General features: G+C 36.3%; 2 protein-coding genes across 9 annotated transcripts in view; both read right to left on the minus strand.

Annotated features, from left to right (window-relative positions):
* The window catches only part of Hr4 (nuclear hormone receptor 4), a 52,522-nt gene extending 33,539 nt beyond the window's left edge, over positions 1-18,983 (minus strand). For 2 of the 8 annotated variants that reach the window (XM_090160671.1, XM_090160677.1), the window contains exons 1-2: positions 18,863-18,981; positions 17,763-18,038 (exon numbers count right to left, since the gene is read on the minus strand). The gene's annotated coding sequence lies outside the window, so the exon portion shown is untranslated. Of the gene's footprint in view, positions 1-12,879; positions 13,002-17,762; positions 18,270-18,862 lie in introns of those variants that run through there. The other 6 variants (XM_090160676.1, XM_090160678.1, XM_090160679.1 and 3 more) reach the window with 6 other exon arrangements.
* A 321-nt stretch (positions 18,984-19,304) lies between these two features.
* drosha (ribonuclease 3 drosha) lies at positions 19,305-24,790 on the minus strand. The gene is made up of 20 exons (XM_090160670.1): positions 24,557-24,790; positions 24,192-24,497; positions 23,998-24,120; positions 23,457-23,934; positions 23,217-23,370; positions 22,832-23,151; positions 22,253-22,559; positions 21,898-22,192; positions 21,704-21,832; positions 21,564-21,642; positions 21,039-21,506; positions 20,880-20,982; positions 20,639-20,808; positions 20,477-20,580; positions 20,295-20,400; positions 20,101-20,233; positions 19,845-20,034; positions 19,692-19,784; positions 19,562-19,614; positions 19,305-19,487 (listed from the first exon to the last, which is right to left on the minus strand). Exons 2-20 carry the CDS (start codon positions 24,494-24,496, stop codon positions 19,396-19,398), a joined length of 3,702 nt encoding a protein of 1,233 aa, XP_090016796.1. The 5' UTR covers position 24,497; positions 24,557-24,790; the 3' UTR covers positions 19,305-19,395.
* Positions 24,791-25,237: the final 447 nt, after the last annotated feature.

Consider the following 25,237-nt stretch of genomic DNA (forward strand, 5'->3'; position numbering starts at 1 on the left):
TAGCTGCCAACGCGCCACCTATAGGTGGAGAAACGAATGATTTATCTCTCCGCCATCTTTATATTTCTTAGAAGAAGACTACTACGTCACCTTCTCAATAACAATCGAGAAAATGAGCGTCGCAAAAACTAGTTCCACCCGGTACTTTTAAAAAAATATTTTTTTAAATATATGTGATACACCCCCCTCCCCTTCGTCGACCTTTTTTGTCTAAAATAACAGGAACTTATTATCAATTTTACGAAAGTGAAAGACGACTGGTTTCTGAATTAAACGTGGTTGCCGCCAGTTAAAAGATAGCCAAATTAGGTCGATAAAACGCCCAAATATTCAAAAATATCGGCACGCGTTCAGTATTTTATAATTAATAAAATATTTGTAATCAATATTAAATTTAATTTTTGATTATATCGAGATCGATTTAGTATCGAAATTTAATTTTGAGTATCGTAACGTTAAGAATTGTCATACGATCCGCCCACAATTGGATTAAAACAGCCCGAATCGGCGGGTTTGTGGCGATACGGGCAACCAGGAAATTGAGAACAAATCCTGCCCTTTTCCTTGGAATCCGGCGGTTGTAGAAGAAAATCAAGATCGACGACATGGCATCGCCATGACTAAAGGGCGCTTATTCAGAAAGCCTCTAAAGATAAGAAATTGTATTATACCTCAAGGCTCTTAACAGAAGCCCGTTCGCATTAGCTAGATAGCGATTAAAAAAAATCGAAAAACCTAATTTAACGGGGATATTTTTTCACGGCGAAATACTTAACTAGTACAGTCGTTACTTGTACAGAGGTCCTTAACCTTCAGTAGATAAAATAGTAATGGTTGATGTAATCCCTATACAATACCCTTTATACTTGGGAATACAATTCAGCCATTGTTCGCGACACACTAGGATTTTTTAATGAAACCCCCCCCCCCCGTAGGACCCCTCGAACGGCACTCTGAGAATATTGTCAAACAAACAGAACTCTTTATACTTCTATAATAGAGTCCATATTTTTAACGGTTAAAATATATCCGATGTCACTTGGAGAAAAAGTATTCAATACCACCGGTATGCCATAATAACCGTTACCCTTAAAAATTAACGAAATCTCATATATTGATATGGGTTTAACGAAATCTCGTATATTGATATGGGTTTAACGAAATCTCGTATATTGATATGGGTTTAACGAAATCTCGTATATTGATATGGGTTTAACGAAATCTCATATATTGATATTGGTTTAACGAAATCTCGTATATTGATATGGGTTTAACGAAATCTCGTATATTGATATTGGTTTAACGAAATATCGTATATTGATATTGGTTTAACGAAATCTCATATATTGATATGGGTTTAACGAAATCTCATATATTGATATGGGTTTAACGAAATCTCATATATTGATATGGGTTTAACGAAATCTCATATATTGATATGGGTTTAACGAAATCTCATATATTGATATGGGTTTAACAAAATCTCATATATTGATATGGGTTTAACGAAATCTCATATATTGATATGGGTTTAACGAAATCTCATATATTGATATTGGTTTAACGAAATCTCATATATTGATATGGGTTTAACGAAATCTCGTATATTGATATGGGTTTAACGAAATCGATGTAATCTTTATGAATTAAAAAATCGATGTAATCTTTATGAATTAAAAAATCGATGTAATCTTTATGAATTAAAAAATCGATGTAATCTTTATGAATTAAAAAATCGGTATATTTAACGAAATCTCATATATTGATATGGGTTTAACGAAATCTCGTATATTGATATGGGTTTAACGAAATCGATGTAATCTTTATGAATTAAAAAATCGATGTAATCTTTATGAATTAAAAAATCGATGTAATCTTTATGAATTAAAAAATCGATGTAATCTTTATGAATTAAAAAATCGGTATATTCTTTATGAATTAAAAAAATCGATGTATTCTGTATGAATTAAAAAAATCGATGTATTCTGTATGAATTAAAAAAATCGATGTATTCTGTATGAATTAAAAAAATCGATGTATTCTGTATGAATTAAAAAAATCGATGTATTCTGTATGAATTAAAAAAATCCATATATTATTAGGAAGTGTTGGTACAAAATTGATAAAATCAGTATGAGCTTACAAAATTTGACGCAATTAGTATGGCTTTAAAAAACGCGATACGAACAGGACCATCTTGTAACGGTGACCTACAAAAAAATTCATCAGAAGGAATGCTAAATTTCGTTATTTTTTGGCGAAATTGTTTTCACGAAAACGCGACGCGAGACAGGTGTGCTTGATCGCGGGGAAGAAGTAGTGGGGGCCCACATCTTTTAATAGTTTAGACCTTGCCACATTTCCGCTTTCGGGGACGCCGAAAATACTAGGAAGTGGGGACAGAAAAAAATTACTTCACTTTCATTTTCAACCTCGGCGCAAAAAACAACGTAGCGCGATAAAACGCTTCACTGTCAGGGAAAAAAACACGCGCTTTTTCCCTCATTACTTTTATCATTTCCTCAATCCAAAGAACATAATGTTCAACTTACGAGGACGGAAAACAGAATTGACACGGGGATAGGGTAAAGTCTACGCTCCGTAAACGATGAGCGTCGTTCGCAACCGACAGAGGCTTCGGCTTTGATTGAGTCTATGTAGAAACATAATCGAAAGTGTGTTTATTTCTGCTTCGGGAAAATGACTTGGTTTCCCCGCCACTAAAAATGGGGGAGGAAATACGTCACCGTCGTGTACTTCAATAGCGTAAGGCTTAGAGGAACAAAGGGGTACCGGGCTGATTGGATTTCGGGGAGGAAGTTCACCTTTCGAGTGGATTGGGAGCAAAGCTAAAAATTGTCTCAACGCAGCGATTCTCCCTAATAGGCCTTGGCCATAAAATAAGCTACGATTGCTGAACTATTTTTATGTAGTTCATTCGTCACGGAATACGTAGAAGTTCAGTTCAGTTTATGCTTAAAAACAGGGTGCCTCCTCGAATTCACCCTTGTGTACGTTCAGTAACAGTCAACGGGAAAAAACCCGATGGATTTATATTATCCACCGATGAGCTTTTTCGTCATAATGACCACGTAATTTGCTGAACGCTTTTATTCAGTCATCGGTGTTTTTTTTAAAATGGCGTTGAATTTATAGTAGTTTTACGTCAGTAATGATGTCAGTCATCGGAAAAACCGACTCTTCCAGCCGATGACTTCGGTGAGTAACCGATGACCATCGTGACGTCAAAACCGGAAACGTGAAAAAGCGTACAGTAGGTCTAGGAAACCGATGTCAGCGATTACTAATCGGTGAGTCCGATGAGCGCTGCTGAACGTACCCCTTATGTCCAGGGCTTTTCGTAGAAAAACGTCATCGATACGTCACCCGTGACGTAGAAGCAACATCAAAACAATGTTACTTTATATAAAAAGGCCCATTACAAATAAATATATATTCTTAATATTAATATAATTAATCGACCATAAGTTAATCTATGACGCAGAAATGAAACACGAGGGGCCCGTACTTTTCACTGGGGACAAAAATACCCTCGTAATCAGGCTCGAGAAGAGAGGTTGAAGCCGGTACAAATTACCGGGGCCCGATTTGGAACAAAAGAGGTAGACTTATCCACTAAAATTTCCAATCGGCGCCCGAAATTAAATAGTTCTGGGGCCCGCGCCTGCTCTCGGCGGCCCTGCTTGTAAACAGGGTTCGACGTAAGGCACTAGTCACGGCATTTGACTACTAAAATAAATGCTCTGACTATTAATATTAATCGAAATCTGGGGGCTCACTAGTCAATTTGACTTGTGAAAAATTAACCTAAATATTCATAAATAATGGCGGATATGGCGTTATCATAAATTCATCATTCATCAATCCCATTTTATTTTAAAAAAATCACAACATGCTGGTGGAAAATCAAGAGTCCAGAGAGTCCACTGCACCTCATACAAGTTCTGATTCAGAATCTCGATCTCAAATTAACGCGTCATTCGATGATATTATCAATGAAAATATTTTAAACTAGTCAAAAAATTGTGATCGGCCAAAGTCACGTAACTCAAAAGTGATAATAAACTCCTATTTTCATTCTGACGGGTGAAAGCAAAAGGTTGGCTGTCCTTCTTGGTTTAATATCCCCTTTTTACCCCCACTAGTCAGTGACTACTAAAATAACTTAAGATAGGAGGCTCAGTAGTCAGGCTGACTACTAAAAAAATATATCCTTATGTGCAACCATGCTTGTAACCACGGATTCATACATCACATCACATTACAAAATCTGTCTGAGATAAATAATATGTTGGTGGTTAGCCTGATAACAGCATATGTGGAGCATTTTACTCCAGACAAATGGATTAAAATTATGGGATGTCGGTCTCCACCTTTAACTTCCTGCTTAAGACAACCGTTCTTCTGGTGAAAAAGGAGAAACACGAAGGTCTTCCAAATAGTTGTTTTACTTCTGCTATGCCTAAGCGTCGCGTTACCTAAGAATCCCAGACAGATGCTCTTAAATATAACAACGTTACGAAAGTTTAATTTCAAAGAGGCGCCATTGGTATTATTCTTTAAACCTATGACATTTAACCCAATATCATATTTGCGATATTATAGTCAATTAAGAATTTTCTACGTATTCCTTATGGAGAGCATTCGAAGAAATGGGAAACCAATATCTATATTTTTAAGTTTTATTGAAACTTATTGCGCCCACTCTTTAACCTTGAACTATAAGATAAAACGATATCTAAACTACAAAAAATTGGTAATAATTTTCAATATAAATGTTTAATAAATATTATAAATCAATGAATTTTATATTATCTGATAATTATTATAATAAAATATAATTTATTTGGTAGGTAATTTAATATTAATATTATTAATGTTTAATGTATTATTACCAATAATTGTTATTTATATTAAACAATAAATGTATTTAAAGGCTTAGGATTGCCGGGAGTAGTGGCTCACTCCTGTAATCCCAGTCGTCCGGGAGGCAGAGTTTGTGGATGGTCGTGTGAGGACGACTACCAATCCCCCAACGGGTAGTCGGGATACTTCCGCCACGGGTGTCCCCACCCCTGTCCCCACGTATCCCCCCGTTGGCGTGGCCGTTACACATATCTCACCCTGATTAATCAGTTATTGTGTGTGTGCTCGTGTCTAAGGCCTCGGGTCGACACCGATGTTTGTGTATCTCAAAAAAAAAAGGCTTAGGATTTCTTCTGCCAGTTTTCCTGTAAGTTTTCTTCCCGTCGCGCAAATATCCTGGTGGTAGGCCAACCGCGGAACACGTTGGCCTACCACCAGGATATTTGCGCGACGGGAAGAAAACTTACAGGAAAACTGGCAGAAGAAATCCTAGGCCTTTAATATAACTATATTCGTATTTATTGTTGTAAATTCAATATAACAGACGGCGCCATGAAATATTTAGTAGGCGGGGCCATATAAATAAGTAGTACATCACAGTGTTACGTTTGTTTGTTCTTAATTTTCTTCAATCCGTTCTTCGTTTATTTTTTTTTACTTTTGTAAATGGCCTGGAAGTAGCTAGACAGCCTAAACAGGGCCAATCCTTCAGTGAAATATCGAAACCGCATGTGGGCAACGAGTGGGCTACGTTATTGGCTTCAATGGAAAAGCAGCCCACACGTAAAAATCGAAAACTGTCAATTGTCGAGTACGGTAGAGTTATTGCCGCTTTTTGTACAAACGCGTAGTGAACACACTCAATGTTACAAACAGTTTTCATTCATCCACAAGCCAGGCTGCGAATAAATACGGTATATCTGCTCATCGTACGTTCAGTTTCCGGCCTGTACTTTATGTAATAATCTCTGACTGGGATAGAGGTATATAGTATGTATAATCGCCCCATATTAAGTTGACGCACACGCGAGGCCCAAAACTAACCGAAAGGTTAACATTTTTACGAGCGAGCGCCGAAGCTAGCGCCACGCACCTGGAGGCAGATTTCACGCTAAATTATAACAGATGGTATATACATAAAGAAGGCTTTGTATAATTTGATCACGTGAAATAATTTTCCTGGAAAAAGAAAAGCAGATTATCGGACTTAATTGTCGCGACCCAACCGACTCAGGGCCCGCGACTTACCCTGAGAGAAACAAACAAAAAATTATCATTTAAATTTATTTAGGCACCTGTTCTAAATAATTATGAAGAACTAACAATTTTGTTTCAATTCTCAATAGACGATTCAATTAAACCCTCATTTAACTACGAGCGCCGACGCAAAATTCTCCCAGGGCCCCCAGAGGTCCTATAATTCCTATAAAATCCTATATTTTAAAAAATGTCCTATAACATCCTATATTTTTAGCCAAATCCCCAAAAAGTCCTATAAAATCCTATAATTTTTATATTTTGCCCATTTCAAATCCAGCCACTCAGTGAAATTGCTAGATTTAACTGTAGGATAAATTCCTATACAAAGTCATTTTAGTCTATACTTTTGTTATTGTTAACATGGTAAGGTACTATTATATTTATGTGATAAAATGGTTAAATAGTTTCTATTTCTTAAATGAAAATCAAAGATTTATTTCACTAAGTATATATTTTGTTTTTAAATGCAGAAAGTTAGTAAATTAAATAACATATATAGTCCTATAAAATCCTATAATTTTGAAAAATAGACCTATAAAGTCCTATATTTTTAGAAATATGATCCTATTTTTCCTATAAAGAAATTGAAGATTTGAGTGGGGGCCCTGATCTCCATTAAGCCTAACGCAATGTTTTTGCGTCGACTCTCGCCCTCTTGAAAATCAGCCCTTATTTCTGGCACCGGCTTAAGCCTAAAAGGCAAGAACCATATAAAGTCTACCTCGCGTGTCCAGGCTCTGCGTATTAATACTTTCTAGCGAATTTATGAATCGGTTTTATTGACGCGTTTAACAATAACCAATATCTTAAGTTATTAGGCTAAAAAAAATCATCACGACGCGATTTCGGAATAAAGGGGAAAGTGAAATTCGGTAAACAAGTGAGATAAGAAGGAGAGGAGGGAGATAAATATTATCCAAAGATAAGAAAAATATTAATAACAAGCCAATGGCCCGAAAGAGTTTGAAACGTCGCCAACAACTCTAACCTTTGTATGCCATGAAGTTTTTTCCAATTATTAAACCCATCATTTTATTTTTAAAACGAGTCGGAGATTTGACAACTGCGAAAATTTCAATAATAATAATAATCTTTTACCGAAGATTATAAACAATTACTAGCGAAAAGTATCTCGAATCGAATATTTGACAACTGTAACAACCTGAATTATATTTGAAGAGATTTTAGTCAAAACGAAATTATTTTTGACCAGATAATTAGTCAAAACAACATTATTTTCGACCAGATTATAAGTCAAAATGAACACTTTTGACAAGATTATTAGTCAAAACGAAATAACATTTGACAAGATTAATAGTCCAAACGAAATAACATTTGACAAGATTATTAGTCACAATGAACACATTTGACAAGATTATTAGTCAAAACGAAATAACATTTGACAAGATTAATAGTCCAAACGAAATAACATTTAACAAGATTATTAGTCAAAACGAACACTTTTGACAAGGTTATTAGTCAAAACGAACACTTGACAAGATAATTAGTCAAAACGAACACTTTTGACAAGATTATTAGTCAAAACGAAATAACATTTGACAAGATTATTAGTCAAAACGAAATAACATTTGACAAGATTATTAGTCAAAACGAACACTTTTGACAAGATTATTAGTCAAAACGAACACTTGACAAGATAATTAGTCAAAACGAACACTTTTGACAAGATTATTAGTCAAAACGAAATAACATTTGACAAGATTATTAGTCAAAACGAAATAACATTTGACAAGATTATTAGTCAAAACAAAATAACATTTGACAAGATTATTAGTCAAAACGAAATAACATTTGACAAGATTATTAGTCAAAACGAAATAACATTTGACAAGATTATTAGTCAAAATGAACACTTTTGACAAGATTATTAGTCAAAACGAAATAACATTTGACAAGGTTATTAGTCAAAACGAAATAACATTTGTCAAGATTATTAGTCAAAACGAAATAACATTTGTCAAGATTATTAGTCAAAACGAAATAACATTTGACAAGGTTATTAGTCAAAACGAAATAACATTTGTCAAGAATATTAGTCAAAACTAAATAACATTTGACAAGATTATTAGTCAAAACGAAATAACATTTGACAAGATTTCTATTCAAAACGAAATTATTTTTGACAAGATTTCTATTCAAAACGAAATTATTTTATACAAGCTTTTAATCAAACCCTTAGCCAATCTCTAACAGTAGATTACTAGAGTAAAAAGCTAAAATAAGACGTATTGGACTTCCGGAATCAGTTCTCGAAATAGCCAACAAACAAATGAAAAGAGAGAATTAGAAGAGCTAGGGTCATAAAGCGAAAGTCGAAACTGTGTTCCTCCTCTCAATAAATCGTAGTGAGCCGGCGACAGACTCAGCTCGCGTACTGTGCAGAGGAGAAAACGCGGAAGCGAACGGACAGCGCTGGATGTTGAACTTTGAACCCGCAAATCTTCGGCCCTTTTTAGCCGGGTCAATGAACGAGCTCTCTCTCTCTCTCCTACACAGTCCGCGTGGCTCCGAAATTCGCGGAGCAAAACGTCAATGGAGAAGATCGACCCGACTCCTAACTTCTAGAGCTTCCAAAACAGCGTAGGGGTTAAAGAATAGCGGACGATGCTTAAACTCGGAACCATGCTACAAAGTTACGGGCTATTGAAATTAATGGCCAGAAAAAGGTTTTCACACACGTCAGGTTTGATATTATACACGTTTTTCTAAACGCGTTGGAAAGTAGCTAAAACTCTAAAATAGATATTCAATAAGTTTTGGTCGTTATCTCAATTATAGTAATAAAACGAGTTGATGCTTTTCGAATTTAAATAAAGACGATATTTGTACCAAATGAAATTTGTAAGGTCACTTTATAGAGAAGTATGATTTTAGAAATCTTGAAATATACTTGAAAATCACGAAATCTTGGCGAAAATCAGTTCAAAAATCTCGAAATCAGCCAAAAAAAAAAAAAAAAAACCAGAAATCAACGCGAAAATCGTGCTCTGAAATCTCAAAATCAGTTTCTCATATCTGAAATAACTTTGAGGTTCAAAATCCCATACGCATAATTTTAAAATATGGGATCCTTCGGGACAACTACATAGTTGTTTACTATGTCTATTCACTGGAAGTTTGCTGCCCGCATAGCTTCCAGTGAAAAGACAGTGTAAACCGAACAACTACGTAAGCGGCCTTTAAAGTTACCCAAGATTTTAAATCCATTGAGGAAAAACTCCGAGCAAAATGGCGTCCATAGCCATAGCTAACAGAGTGAAACTAATCTATAGAACTCCAGATTAAATTAATCCTATTACGAACAATTCCAATAAAAACACTAAATTAAAACCTTTCATTTACAAATTATACGAGGCAATACCCCCGACCAAAATACACCAATTCTTCCTATTCACAATTTGAATAATGATCAAATCTTTCAGCGGAGACGAGGTTAGACAACAGACACTGTCATTACCCCCAAACGTCTACCCTTTAGGTCGGGATGGCGAGTCAGTGCGGCCAAATAGCCGGGGTTGGGGGTGCCGCCGGAGGGTTCGAACGGAAGAGCAGGGGCTAAATAGCGGAAAAGCGACGGAGGCGACGACTTCCGGGTCTCCACATTTGGGGGAGGGAAGCCAGACTGGAAAACACGTGCTCCTCCTTCGGCGCGTTCGCCGCCGCGCACGCGCAGACGCTCTAATGGCGGAGGGAAAAACTAGCTTCGGAATACGCGCGCGAGACGGAGCCGAAAAAAGGAGAAAGATTGGTTATTTACTCTCTCTCTCGGGGGAAAGGGCTGCCGGAGAAAGTGACGCTCTTTCGGAGCGCGTATTTGGGTCAGATCATATAGCTTGTTGTTTTGAATCGTTGCTCGATTTATATACAATCTCTTTCCATCGCCACTTGGTCGTTTTCGAATGTCTCGACGTTCGAAAACATTGTAAATATTACAATATTACTAATATTAAAGAGTGCTTGGTAAACAGAATGTTACGTTGATTTTATCGCGGAAATGAAATCGAACTTTTTTTTAGACCCACAGAAATCAAATCATTTCGTAAAAGGTACACTTTTCAAATATCTAATAAATTTATTTTTTAAATAAAAAAAATAGAGAAATAACTTTTCAAATATCTAATAAATTTATTTTTTAAATAAAAATAATAGAGAAATAACTTTTCAAATATCTAATAAATTTATTTTTTAAATAAAAAATAATAGAGAAATAACTTTTCAAATATCTAATAAATTTATTTTTTAAATAAAAAATAATAGAGAAATAACTTTTCAAATATCTAATAAATTTATTTTTTAAATAAAAAATAATAGAGAAATAACTTTTCAAATATCTAATAAATTTATTTTTTAAATTTAAATAAAAAATAATAGATAAATAACTTTTCAAATAGTTGATAAATTTAATTTTGAAATAAAAAGTTAATTGAAAAATAACTTTTCAAATAGTTGATAAATTTAATTTTGATATGAAATATAATAGATAAATAACTTTTCAAATAGTTGATAAATTTAATTTTGAAATAAAAAGTTAATTGAGAAATAACTTTTCAAATAGTTGATAAATTTAATTTTGAAATAAAAAGTTAATTGAGAAATAACTTTTCAAATAGTTAATAAATTTAATTTTTAAATAAAATATAATAGAGAAATAACTTTTCAAATATTTAATAAATTTAATTTTTGAATAAAAAATTAATTGAGAAATCCCTAATAAATTTAATTTTGAATAAAAAGAAAAATTAAATTTTTTAAATGTTACATTCATTTTCAAATTAAGATTTAAAAAAATACATTCATCTTCAAATTAAGATTTAAAAAATACATTCATCTTCAAATTACGATTTAAAAAAAATTACATTCATCCTCAAATTAATTAAGATTTAAAAAACAATACATTCATCTTCAATTTAAGATTTAAAAAAAATTACATGGGATGTAAACTAATTAGGTATAGTATAAAACGGGAAAGCATCCTGTGAAAATGACGTCATGGCGATATCTATTTTGGACTTACAACAAACTAGAGAACCCCTTTATAACTCGGCGTAGCTATACGTTCTTTAGGCGGAGTTGTACGCCAAAAACTAGCGCGAAAAACAACATCTCGACAAGAGCCGGAAACTTGCTTTTCTTCTGATCAACCTACAACATAATCCGGGGGACGCCTTTAGCATCCAACCAATCAACAAATAACAGACTACAGGTACATCTCGATAACAATTTCGAGTAGTTTTTGAACACCGTGAATCGTATAATGTATTATAATAGTACCATAAGTAACATAATAACAATAAGTATGACAATTAACGAGATTTACAACCAAACTGATTTTCATAGTTATTGCGTAATCAAGATGTTTTCTTAGCACAGAGCCCTCTAGTGTCTAATATACGCGAGACATCCGCTAAGCCGAAATATCTGGTTTCCGATAGATAGGCGGAATATTAGGCTAAAATGATATAAATTAAAAAAGTTTTTCTCGGCGCCACGAGCTCATGTATTTTTATCACGCGTGATTCGCACGCGGGCCTCGAAACAAAGCCAAAGCCCCTCGCGACTCCAGAACGTGCTCTCCGATATTAGGCTTAAATTTTTATCAAAACGTAGTCATCCAAAACGGTAAGTCGCGAGTCCAAGTCAGTGCCGAAAAAAGGTTCGGTTAGAAAATTAGCATTAAAGCAATAGGAAGTGTCATAATTATTGTTATTATGTTACTTATGATAGTACGAAATTAATCAAATCAGCGCGATCGTTCAAAGTAGGAATTTCTCCTAGCGCGAAACTGGTTGGAAAATTCCATGGTAAACCCATGCTTTTTTAAATGGAGATTTTTTGTTTTGAAGTGGTAAAAAACATTTTCGGTTGCCATGGCAAATCGAATGGGTAGTGCAACGGAAATTTCATATCTTATATAAGTCTACATTACGCCCGACTGTGAACCAAATCGGCAGTAAACACCTCGGGTACTCTCCTTGTAAGACATTGAATAAATGATAGCAGGATCTTGACGATCCGGAAAATTCCAGCCTTCGAAAAGAGGGCTTTGTTATTCTATTTCGCGCGCGGGATTGCCGATACACGTGGCCTTAAAAACATATCAATATTTTCTTCTCAAATCCCGCCGAACATCCAAGGACGACATCCTAATCTCGAAAGCCTATTTCAATTTCAAATTCGAGTCGAACAAGAGATTTAGTATAGTGGCGACTAACCGTAATCGATGAAAAGGGATTAACCCAACGCGTAATCGCCCGTTATGGCCACAAACCGCTTAACGGACCGGGTCCCCGAATAGGCGCGGAAATGAAGACTCCGTACGTTAAGCGGATGCAATTGGCGCCAGACTAGCGTACAATGTACGTTCCAGACTTGGCAGCGGGCTCGAAGCCTAGTCGTCTAATCCGACCCCCCCCCCCTTAATTAACAATCAAGATCGCTAAGATCTCGCCAATGAATAGATTTCTAACTAACAAAATTAGGTTGCCCAGGAAATGGTTAAAAGGCCTAAATTTTCTTCCGCCTGTAACTCTTTAATTTTACTTCCCTTCCAAACAAATACCCTGGTGGTAGGCCAACAGCGGAACACGTTGGCCTACCACCGCGGTATTTGTTTGGAAGGAAAGTAAATTTAAAGGGTGACAGGCGGATGAAAACCTAGGCCTTTAAGTCATTTTGTTTAACTAAATAAGTCTTGTTTTGTCAAAAACTCACCATCAATATCTTCTTAAAATTTTAAGAGAAGTAGATAGATGTCTGGTATAATACGATGGGGACTAAATATTTGGCGTATCAAAACCAAAATACAGAGCGGACTAGCGCGTGAGACTCGGGATCGGAGAAAAAGTGCGCGTAAACAAAACGGAGCGCCATCTAAATTCCGTCAGTGGCGGCGGTAAACAACTAGAGTGGGAAGGCCCTAAAAAATATCCGAAGGACAAAAAAACCGCGACGTTTTCCGAAAGCGAGTATCAAAACATTTTTGCGAGTTCGAAACGAATTCCGCTTGGCCCTGACCAAAAAATAACGCCGTGACGTACACCGCTATTCAGCCCTAAAGGCGCGCACAGCGGAGACACTAGAAAATTTCTTCCTCTCATTGGTGGCCACCCCCTTTTTAATATTGCTTTCTACCTAAGAAAGACATCGTCATGAAATCTCATGATACAACTAAACCAAACCCCAGCCCCCCCCCCCTCTACTTCCAATTCCCTCTTTCGAGCTACCGCGCATGCGCACCGAAAACGGAAAAGGCTTAAGTCGCAGCGCCGCGTGTTTTTTATTTTATATATATACCCATAAACACCCCGGAAGTAGCGCCAAAAACCCTGAATCAAAATTTATAGCGACGGAGCAATATCAAATTGGCGTATTTCGAAGAGTAACATACGACACCGAAACAAAAGCGCCAAAAAACCTTATTACCGTCTCCATAAATTCGAAACCAGGCCTATATAGAGAGCGTACTCGAAACACTGTCTCTTTTTCAGTTTGTGGGTCGAACTATTTTTAGTACTTTGAAACTGGAAAGGAGCACCCGGCTGGTACCCCAAAAAAAGGAGCCCGCGCCATTGTACAGTGTGTGGTTCGCGTACGGACAAGTCTTAAGGAAAACAACGAGGTGCCAGAACACGGCGAAATCATTAACGGCGACCGATTTGGGCCCGAAAAACGATTAATTCCAACGAACCAACGATGATTAAGATTGCGTTTAAGGTTTCTAGAAAGAATATCCCATCTTCGAATCTAGGGCTACGAGAAATCTACGTTTGACCTCTAAAAATGTTTTTCAAGGTCAAAGTGCCTTTGGCGGCCAAAAAAGCGTCCGAATCGTACCATAAGTTACGCGAATGGTACGTCGAAGCTTAGGTCGCATTTTATCGCGAAAACCCCTCGATTTTGACCTGATTTGGATACTTTCGACTTGGTAATCGTGTTCCCAGCCTGACGAATAACACGGGGTAACGCGAAAAAAAGGTGGATCTTCAGTGATAAGTCTATAGTTTTGGCCTACTGTGGGGAATATTGAACCTTAGTTTTCACACACGAATGAATGATTATAAAGAAATTGTGGTCTAAAAAGCCAGAACAAAAACCCAAAATGACAATAGCTGCTGTTACTAAATGTGACCAAAAAGCACAAATTCTGGTGTAAAAACCAATTGTGGTATTACCAAAATGATATGTTCTACAATGTGTACATTGGAATACAGTCATTACGTGTATTTTAAACGTGCCATTACAGTAAACAATTGGTTTATATATCGCAGAAACCACTTATTTACGCGTCGAAACCACACTGTAAACGCGAGTCCATAATGTTGTAACATTAGCAAAACACTATATTTGGTCACCAATAAACTTATTAATCACACTTATAACCTTAAAACAGAGTTATTTCGAAAATGTAGAGTCAACGTAATATTGATAACCATAATCCACATAATAACGGAAATTACATCACCCAAAATGAAACCCATTTGGACCTTACATTGTGAACTTCATAATAGTTTGTAAGGTCCAAAAATTTCCAAAATTAAATAATTAACAATACTGTTTCAATATCCCATAACACGTATGCCATATTTCACCTTGAAAAGGGATAAAACCTACCATAGCAACAGTTATATCCAAAAAAATAAGTTACAATCATCGAAACCAACGAAATCGCAACTTAATCTAAATATATAAACCAAATTTAGACATACGGAGCTCCAAATAACTAAATATATAGTTAAATTAATTAAACTGTACACGCGTAACAATGAAAATCATATTGAACCCACTTGACCATCAAATAAATCACAGACATGAACAACCTACAAAAGCAACTGGCACCATAGCACAGCGCGTAAGCCAAAACAAGAGTAGCCATATAATTAAGATAGGACCAGCTTAACTCTCAACTAGATAATTTTAAACCATCGTATACATTTAAACCCCTAGCCAATAAGTATACAGTTCACGTTGGATTCCGTCCAAACGGAACCCGAAAACCAGAAAATCCATTAGGATTAATCCTAAAAAACCTTTTTTATACCTTAGCCGCGCAAGTACAACGGGCGACCCCTAAAAGTTTCAAAGTAAGAAAAAATATATATATAATATCAGTCAATCAAAAAAGATTACAACTTTTTCAAATGAAATGTAAAATATATATATACCAGGATACATGCGATATAAACGTCAAATTTTGATAAACTTGATCTATTAAAAACTTTATTTTTAAATTTAAAACGGGGAAAATATACGATTATATTCTCATTGTCTATATTTAGACTCGTACTGATAACGCCGAAATAGCCAAATTTGAAAGGGCCAATTTTAAATCTCTCAGTAGGTCAGGAGCCATAGGTTCTTCCACCAAGGTCATGGACCCCGATTTTTAGACCCATTGTACGGAGCTATATATTATTACCCCCACCACCGTACCTTTACCAGATGGGGGGACTTTGGGTAAAAAAAAAACCAAGGGGGGGAAGGGCTGCTACTCATCTCCAACTTGCATTAGAAAAAAATTATCTAGGTCGACTATTTTTTCTATGTTATGTAACGTGTTGGGTGTGGGAATTTTTTAGAGGCAGCTTTCGTAGGCTCGAGCTGAACCTAGTTTTTCTATAGGTAGTGAGAGAGATTTTTCTCTGTTCCATCAACGCGGGGCTGTAGATTCTCCATCCCGGACGGGGACTGATATAAGTGGAATAAAGGGCCCACCTGTCAATTACGAACAGTTTTAAAGGGCGCGTACTTTACCCGCTTCCCTTCTTTTGTCGACGCTATCAGCTAAAACGCCGTTTTCCATATTATGCAGATATTATGGCATTGAAATATATTCAGGGCTAGGAAGAGGTACTACAATGATGGATTTAGGATAGCGTTCTGGGTTTTTTTGGGAGAAGTTTGACCTACAACCCTGGTTCACAATTTTTACCCTATTTAGTAAGTGACAATGATTTTTTTAGAACATTCCGGATTTTTTTAAAGCAGTTGGCCTGTTTGTAAAAAAAAACATTATTCAATATTATATTTAATATATTAATAATAGTCAGATTTGCCAGTATTGAAAATTATGGCCAAAAAAGTTTTTTAATCAGGAAAAAATCACTATTTCAAACACCAAAAAAGGCGACAAAACAATGTAAAACGCGTTTAAATACGATTAATTTTGATGGAATTAGAAAATAACGATCCTACTCTAACTATAAACGTTATAAATATTTACTTTATTACTAGCAAAATTATTTAAATATCCGTTTCATTTACTTTCAAATTTTCTTTTAAGTCCAGTCTAAATATTCCTAAATATTTGTAATATTAAAGCTAAGAATATACGCTACAAGAAATTTAAATTGTAAAATAAAATTCGGTATTATTATTACCGCGTACCATTAAATATCTAACCAAATCACTGAATTTATAATAAAACGTAACTTTTAACAGATATAAACTTACAATAAAATTTAAATTATATGTTTAAATTTAACTGATAAATTTAAAGATAAACGGTTATTATTTAATAAAAGTATTGTAAATATAAATATACAAGCGCCAAAAGCCTAAAATCAAACGTTAAAAACGAGAAACTGACGAAACTTGTAGAAAGTGTTTGGAAAGTAGGGCAGTGAGCCGATACCACGCGCAGTTCAAGAGGGAATGAACGCGATTGGCCAATTTACTCGCCTAACCAACCAATGAAAATCCTTTTCCTTCAGGAAGGCGGAAAATTTACTATTTATTTTTATTTTTTGTCTCCCTACAACGCAGCTCTATAGAGTAGTGTCAGTGCTACATCACGCAACGTCACCCATGCTTTTTCCTATAGAGAAAAAAACGCGCCTAAAATGGCGGCCAGAGCCAAAGCTACGAGTTGATACTACTCTATCGCGTAGTTTTCAAAAGAATATAAAAAAAAAGAGTTCTTTGGTAAACAACGCATTATCGTTTATTTTTAATTTTATATCGGAGATGGTAGACAAATTCGTCAAAGGAGTCCCCCTATTGTTTTATTTTCGCAGTCAGAAAAGATAGAAATGAAATTCTTCCCCGGCTGCCGTAGTCTAAGCCTAAAATATCGATTAAACGGTTTGAGGAAAAGGTGAATAACCCCTTTTCTCGTTTGGCAAAAAGAGGGAATTTATTTATAGCCTCTATAGCCAACACTAAAATTAAAACGAGGGAGAGATTGAGAGAGCAGACCGAGAAAAACCTTCTTATTTCATACAATTTCACGAAACGTTAAAAAAAGTAGTTCCAATTTAAAAAAAAACGCGCACAATCGCGCCCCCTAGAATCAAATTAATTATTTAATTTTAATTATTTCTAAAAATTGTAAAATTAAAATATTAGGTGACATTGGTTAAATTTAGTTTTAGCGTGACAGATGGAATGTGGGATAAGCGATTCAATTCTGATTTTTAACGTAACCAGCGAGTTCAACAGGTGCGGATTCAAATGTGGGTGCAATCCCCTGGTTTAAACGCGATTATTTACGTAATAAGGTGCAATACCCTTGTTTAAACGCAATTATATACGTAATAAAAATTGGCGGTGAAAAGTAATTGTTGGTAAGACCTTGGAAGGGTCGAAGATGGACTTACCGCAGCGTGTGGGCCCTTGCGAAGCGTTGTTTTTTCGATGGTCTAAAGCAACGACACTTGTCTGATTGTTTGGGTAGCAAGCGCGTGCCGTATTCCATGTTGGGTCAATGACGTTGTCCGTCTCGCTGTCTTGGGCAACGGCCCTCCTAACCTTAGCAACCCGGGCCTGGGGTCCGGTGCCCGGGGCCGTTGGAGCTCTGCGGGGTTCCAGAGAAGGTTCCACTTTGAAGGGCGCTCATGAAGCGAATGTCAGCCGAAAACGGAGCGACGATTTACCTTCGCCAAGAAAAAAAATGAGGACACCACACGGCGTAGCGTGGCCAGCCGCCGATAAAAACCCCCTCCGAGTCCCGCGAACTCGAGAAAGTACCGTTAGGATTATATTCCTTCTATTTTACCACCGTGCCCTAGTGCGTGTACTCGCGCCAACGAAACAACGTGGAAAAATATACCATAGTATTACTGCAGAGAACTTCAAAAACTATCGGCAGAGAGAGAGAGAGTCAGTCGAGGGGCCGTTGACACCGTTGGCCTCATTTCGCCAAACGCGCCGGCTAAAATTGATATACACAAAGGAGGGAAAACCATGCCTTACCCCCCTACTACTCTCTCATCCCGTTATAATTTCCCACTGCCTCTTTCTTTCATTTTTTGCCATTTTTTGCATACCCCCCTCTTAGAAATCTATCTGTACTTTTGGTGCGAGGAAGCAGTCTTTTTCTTTAGGGTCTACAGGTGGGAATAGAAGAAAAGTTTACGTCGCGGAGAGAGCGAAAGCGATCCCTAGAAATGACATTTTTCTAGACTGGTCTGCTAGGAAAATTAGCCTACTTTCTGTAAAGTTACTTTTGGGCTTCTATTTCAGTTACATTTACGTCAACGTTTGCGCTCGCTCAATGACCGCTTTATTTACTACTCATTAGAGCGATAAGAATCTCTTAGACGCAATAACGATAATAAGCTATTTTCAATCTTACTAAAAGATCCCACCCAAAACCTAACAGCTTACTCGAAGTAATTAAGGGAGTGTTTGGTCCCTTAAACATTTTTTCATTCAATGAACTGTCAGATAACCCGTATTTATTACGAATGAAAACTACCTTTGTAGACGTTGATAATGTTATTGACGAGAGTTCCAAATTAGTTTCCGGTGTTGAACATCGCGTAAAAATACGGATGGTATCGACGCAAAAATCACGAAAAAAATAACGGAACCGCGAAAAGCCGCTAGTTTACCGGCTTTAGGGTTCGCGCCTCGAAGATGTGGCACCATCTAGCGCGACGAAATGGAAATGTCTCATCTGGAAAAGGATGCGGATAGAGTAGCGCCTTACGAAGCCTACAAGCGTGGGCGTTTATTTTTGGAGCGAATTGACGTAAAAAGAAAGGGTTAGACGAATTATGTAATAGTATTTTTATATCAAGGAATCAGGCGAAACCCCCTCTGAGAACAGGAAGCTGTGGTTTTCTATTTCCATGATTTCAAAGAAGAAAACTAGGTATCAAATTACTAGGAGGAAAAAATAGACAATGTTTCTTCCAAAAAATTTTTACTTAATTTATTTTTCAATGGTATTAAAATTTATACAATAAAGCCACGATTTAAAAAAAATGATATACTTTAATGACATAATCAATTATAATACCCCCATCTTTTAAGCGGGTCTTGTTGCTTTACGCTGCGTTCTATAACACGTTTCTGATGATTCAATTGAGGGAATAAATCTGAAAAGAGCAATTTTAACATTGAAAAAATGATCACAGCGATAAAATGTCGAAAATCTAAAGAATAAATTTACGTTTTGAGGAATCCAACGCGTTTCCAGCAGCAGACATTTCCGCTTGTTGGATACTGAAATTGTACGCAAATTTATAAATTATAGAGTAGATATGGTAATAAACTAATAATACGTTTAGCAATATATTTACCTGTGTCCTGATCCGGTAGCTAGCCTGTCCCCTCTAAAATAAACTGCCACAGTGTAAACTCTAGTGTTTGTAGGTCCTTTACATTCGATAACCCTTAAAAAAAACATTGAAACAATACTTCAGGTAATGAGATGTAATATTTCCAAAAATTACTTATAAACTGGAATATCAGGTTCTCCACCATCCATAGATCTCAAAGTAAGGCAACATTGTTGCAATTTTGATTTGGGATCATTCCAATCTTGATTCATTATAAAATCTTGAAGTCTCGGAAAGAAACAAACTTGGCAAAACGTACGGCAATATCCCAAATCTTTGTCAACGTAAAGTGCTCCCAAAAAGGCTATTTTTTTTAAAAAGATTGGTAAAAATTTACGAATGTTGACAAAACTTCATGAAAGTTCCGAACCTTCTAAAAGATCAGCTCTATCTTTTGTTTTCAGCTCTCCTTTAGGATAGGGATATATAGCGAATTCAACCATTCCCAAGTCATCACAGACAACAGCTTGGGTACGATTGTTGACTAAAGAGCTTCTCAAAAGCTAAATATTGAAATTACAGTTAAAAAGTACTTTGAAGACCCTTATAGTAAAAAAAGCTTACGGATAAATGTCCTTCATGATGTTCAGGAAAGAATTTATAAAGGTATTCGGAGGCAACTAGTTGAAGAACAGTATCACCCAAAAACTCCAAACGTTGATTAGATCCTCTGATGAAAAAATTTTGTATAAATTAAGAATTACTTCACTTAAAGTAAAGTGTGCATTTGGAGGCGTTGAACGTACAGAGTGAGGTTGTTATAGCCAACACTTCGATGGGTGAAAGCTCTGGCCAATAGTCGTATGTGAGTGAATTCTATACCAGTAGTTTCTTCAAAACTGTGCAATTTCTGGATTGAAAAATAGAAAAATTTTATTGACTCATTTCCTTCAAATATCAAATCATACTTTTAATAAAGGAACTGATTCAATCCATTTACGATCCCCCTCAGGTTCTTGCTCTTGTAGCGGATGCGGAGGATAATTCAGCCATACATCCAGTAATTCTGACTCGGAAAATAGTGTTCGAGAAAACACTTTATCAGCCACTTTGATACCATCATCCAAGAATAAGGCCCCTGTTTTAAAGTGGAATTTAGTAACATCCACAAACTAGTAAAAACTAAAAAAGGGTACAAGTAAATCTAACCCATCAGGGCCTCAAAACAATTAGCCATTGCATGTCTTAACTCCAAGTCATGACAGAGATCAGAACCATGAGCGTAAAGCATAAATTTCTCTAGATGTAATTTCTGAAATATATTTTGTAAAATTTATACTTGAATTAACATTTAAAAAATATATTTACCTTTGCTAAAACTGCCAAATGTTGATTTTGCACAATAGCGGCTCTGTAAGTGGCAAGCCCTCCTTCTTCCAAATCAGGGAACATGTAAAATAGATGAATACTTGATAGAAATTCCACCACAGCATCTCCGAGAAATTCCAATCTTTCGTTGTGATTGATATTCGAAGAGGTTTCTTCTTGACGTCCAAATCGTGACATGATGTTGATGAGTGTGTTTATGCCTCGTTTACGAGTATTCATATAATGTATCCTCCTATCCCCGTACTCCGGTTGCCTGATACCGCAATTTGTCAAAGAATTGCGGGCATGGTCTGGATTGGTACCGAAATTCTCTCTGTATGAAGGATGTGTCAAAGCTAGTTGGAGTAACCAACGATCTTTGAACTGATGGTGAATTTCTTTCTCCAAGATATCAAGACTTTGATGGAAACGCAGATGGCATACTAATACTGGTAGCAATAACGCATGCTGTAATTAAACATGAATCAATTATTTACGCATTCTACACACATTTTAAATACATACTTGAACAATATCGCACATTATTCCTGTCCTGTGAAAATTTTCACTACTAACGACAACGGTAACGTCCCTTTTTAAATTACTAAACAAAGTATTTCCATAAGAGTAATTTTAGTATAGCCCATTCTAATTAGAAATCTCACTTCTTCATCCTCATTTCCTGAAGTTTCATTTCTTTTTGAAGCAATTTGTGCCGGTCAGCATACTCAACTTTAGGTTTATTAGCTAGCAAGTGCCTAAATTTTACATAATTTCTCCATGCCTTTTGATAACTAGAAAAAATGAAATGCTTAACATCGTTCTAAATCCACTAGAGTATTAAAACTAGTTTCCATACCTAGGATTTCCAGCATAGCTTAGCTGAGGAGGTCGAATTCCGAAATGAACTATCTCTGGGTAAATATCATTGTCTGGTTTGCAAGGTTCGCGATCAAGTTGATCCACTCTAATAGAGCAAGGCTTCATACCAGGACAAGTTACGATCATTCCTTTAACTTCATCCGCAATATCTTGCCACTGACTAAGAGACAAGCTACTTGCCAAGTTCCTCCTTTCTTTATCAACCAATTGTATGTTAGAATTCAGTAGATATTGTAAGATTACATTCATGGATAAAAGCTCCTTTCCATTATCTATGAAAAATACAAAATTTTAAAGCGAGTCTTTTTAAAAGTTAATATTTACTTTTATACCTTCAATGGAACGGGCAAATCTAGGCATAAAATGAAATCTAGAACAACCAGTCTGATCGCCGTGAGCTTTCCAATTTAAATCAACTAATTCTAACAGCTCGTGGAATAGAAATTGGGCAAATAGGTCTAAGCCTTCGATGGTGAAATTTTCTGGAAATTTTTCCTCAACGTAAATAATTGTGTATTCAATGTTAAAACGAATAACTCGACAAGTAGGAAGGCTGTGTAATGGGGCGTGTGAAAACATAGAGAAACCTTCAAAAATAAATTCATGACTGTCGTGAGTTATGGTGGTTGGAAATTTGGTCTACAATTGGGGAAAAAAGAGAAATTAGATTGAAAATTAAAAACAGCTACAATAGGTGTTTTTATAAATTAACGTGGCCTTCTTGTTTGAATGTAGACTACGTCACAACTTTAACTTTGCTAATATTAAAAAAGCGCGCTTAGGGTGCGAGAAACCGCTCGTGTCAAAACTATTCTAATAAAGCTATGACATTGCGACATAAGAGCAACATAAAAACAAGTTAGGCAAGCGTAGCTGAATTTATAAAAAGAACTAATACAACAAATGTTTACCAAAAAATTAGTATGAGGTGACATTGTGATTCTATAATGGTACAGTCTATTGGCATTGTTGGTTTTAGGATTACAAGGTTGTAGGAAATCTTCCCCTAGGTAAATGCCATGTCTAATTCCTGATCTTTGAGACTTGGCACTGCACCGACAAAGAGGGCCGTCATTCATTTCACCAGGATCATTGTACCAAAGTTCAGGGTGTAAACGACAAGGATGAGTTTTCTTCCTCTCTAATTCTTCAAGAGAGGTTTCGTCTTCTTCACTTTCTGATGATGCATTTGAAAGTGAACTGTCATCAGAACTCTTGCTGCTTTTGGCGCCTAAGATGATTAATTTTTTTTCAGTACTGACATTATTGTATTAATTTTCCATATGTAAACTTTACCAGGTGTTTTCATTTTTCTTAATTTTGTTTTCCTTGGTGGAAATTCAAACTTTGGTTTTGTAGCCCTTATACAAGGTCCCCTCTCAACTAGTTCATTTGTAAACTTTTCGTGCAAAGTTTGAAGTCTTTTAGTACCAATAAGTTCATTAAGGACCTAAGCAACGATCAAAGCTCTTTTTTAAACAGCTAACAATCAATAAAAAGAACGCGTAATAAGCAATATCTAAAATGAAGACTTACCAAGGGATTTGGTTCGTAATAGAGCTCAGCTGGAGAACACCGTACCCAAGTTGTCAAGTCATTGTCATCACAGTCTTTTTCAGCATCCTTTGACAATGACCAGTCCTCCTCAGCTTTCTCCTTTCCATCTTTTGAGAGAGAAAGGGATGGTTTAATATCACCTGCTGGTTCAACTCTTTTACGATGAGGAGACTTGTCTCGTCTAGTGCGTTCTAGACTGGAGCTATGAGACTTATATGGTCGTCTTTCTCTACTCCTGGATCTACTTCGATGACTCCTAGGCCCCAGGTTTTTACTACCACTTCTGTGACTTCGGCTCTCATTTCTGTGTCTACTTCTACGAGATGGACTTCTACTGCGACTTCTATAATTCCTTAACCTATGTCGATCCTGTCTTTGAGAAATTTCTTCATAGTCCCTACGATGGAACCTTTTTGAATCTGAAGGGTGACTTTCATTATACTCGTTTCTTGGTGGCCTACAAGAATATATTAAGTTAAAATAACAATAATTGTATTTAAATTTTTATTAAAAATTTTACAGAAGTGGTGGGTGAGGCTGAGATTGCTGATTAGGATAAGGAACGTAGTTAGGGGTTGAATTTCCAGCATATTGATAATTAGTGTATCCACTTTGAGATGGATCATTCCAATATTGAGTCTGACTTGAATATAAAAAGAAGGCAAATTAAACTGAAGCTCTAAAAATGATCGTGAAATGTAAGTAAATTTTCACCTATAATATTGAGAGTAATAATTGTTGGGCCATTGGTACTGGTAAACAGTTGAGCTGTAATTCGAGGATACTACTGGGATTTGACCGGGTTGCTGAGGGCTATAGTTGTAATTTGGAACATTATTGTTGTTATAATTATTGGTCTCCTTGGCTCCCCATTGATAGCTGCTGATGGGTTGAATTTGTTGTGGTATTTCAGGTGCCTTTGGTGTTTGCCCAGCTGACACTGCTTCTTGATTTAAGGGCCTAGAAACATTTGATTCTTTTGGCAAAGCCCCATTGTGATCATTTTCCTGTTGATTCATGCTACAACCAAAGGGAACACGCTTAATTTCACACTTAAGCGATAATGATTTTCACTTTACTTCAGGCTTTGTGATGTAAGCTATAGTTTATTTAGAATCAAAATTTTCGTGTCAGTAACCTCTTCTAATCAATATGAAAATGACCAACTTTTTGAGATAATCTGATCTTTATTAAAGAAACAAACGGTGGTTCCTCAGTCTATTCTCCTTGTTCTCGTCCTGCTTTCAGCTTTTCTGAATTCTGATTCCCAGATGAAAATTCTGGGTGCCTGAACATTTCCAGCTAGATGTCGCTTTCTACCTTTTTTTTTTTTTGAGATATACAAACATCGGGGCGACCCGAGGCCTTAGACACCAGCACACACAATAACTGATTAATCAGGGTGAGATATGTGTAACGGCCAGGCCAACGGGGGGATACGTGGGGACAGGGGTGGGGACACCCGTGGCGGAAGTATCCCGACCACCCGTTGGGGGATTGGTAGTCGTCCTCACAAGGCCTTCCACAAACTCTGCCTCCCGGACGCCTGGGATTACAGGAGTGAGCCACTACTCCCGGCTGTCGCTTTCTACCAGAACTAGACTGTTTGTGCCCCGCCGTTTTTAACATTGAGTTGGGAATATTAATCTAGAGGTCCAATCGAAACGTCGGATTTCAGAATTTCGCGAAACAAGTTTTTAAAAATAAGAATGCTGTCGTCTGCTCCCATCGGCGTCCCAAATGACGAAAAAACGCATGAA

Source organism: Leiobunum rupestre, chromosome 10 (assembly GCF_980474605.1).
Source record: "Leiobunum rupestre chromosome 10, qqLeiRupe1.1.hap1, whole genome shotgun sequence".
NCBI lineage: Eukaryota > Metazoa > Arthropoda > Arachnida > Opiliones > Sclerosomatidae > Leiobunum > Leiobunum rupestre.

What these genes read in the sequence shown, in the direction of transcription:
- drosha (XM_090160670.1), bottom strand. Translation starts at nt 24,496, where the DNA reads ATGAATCAACAGGAAAATGATCACAATGGGGCTTTGCCAAAAGAATCA. An exon ending in TATTACTCTCAATATTATAG is followed by an intron (nt 24,121 to 24,191) that starts GTGAAAATTTAC and finishes TTTATATTCAAG; the next exon opens with TCAGACTCAATATTGGAATG. An exon ending in TAATGTGCGATATTGTTCAA is followed by an intron (nt 21,507 to 21,563) that starts GTATGTATTTAA and finishes GTTTAATTACAG; the next exon opens with CATGCGTTATTGCTACCAGT.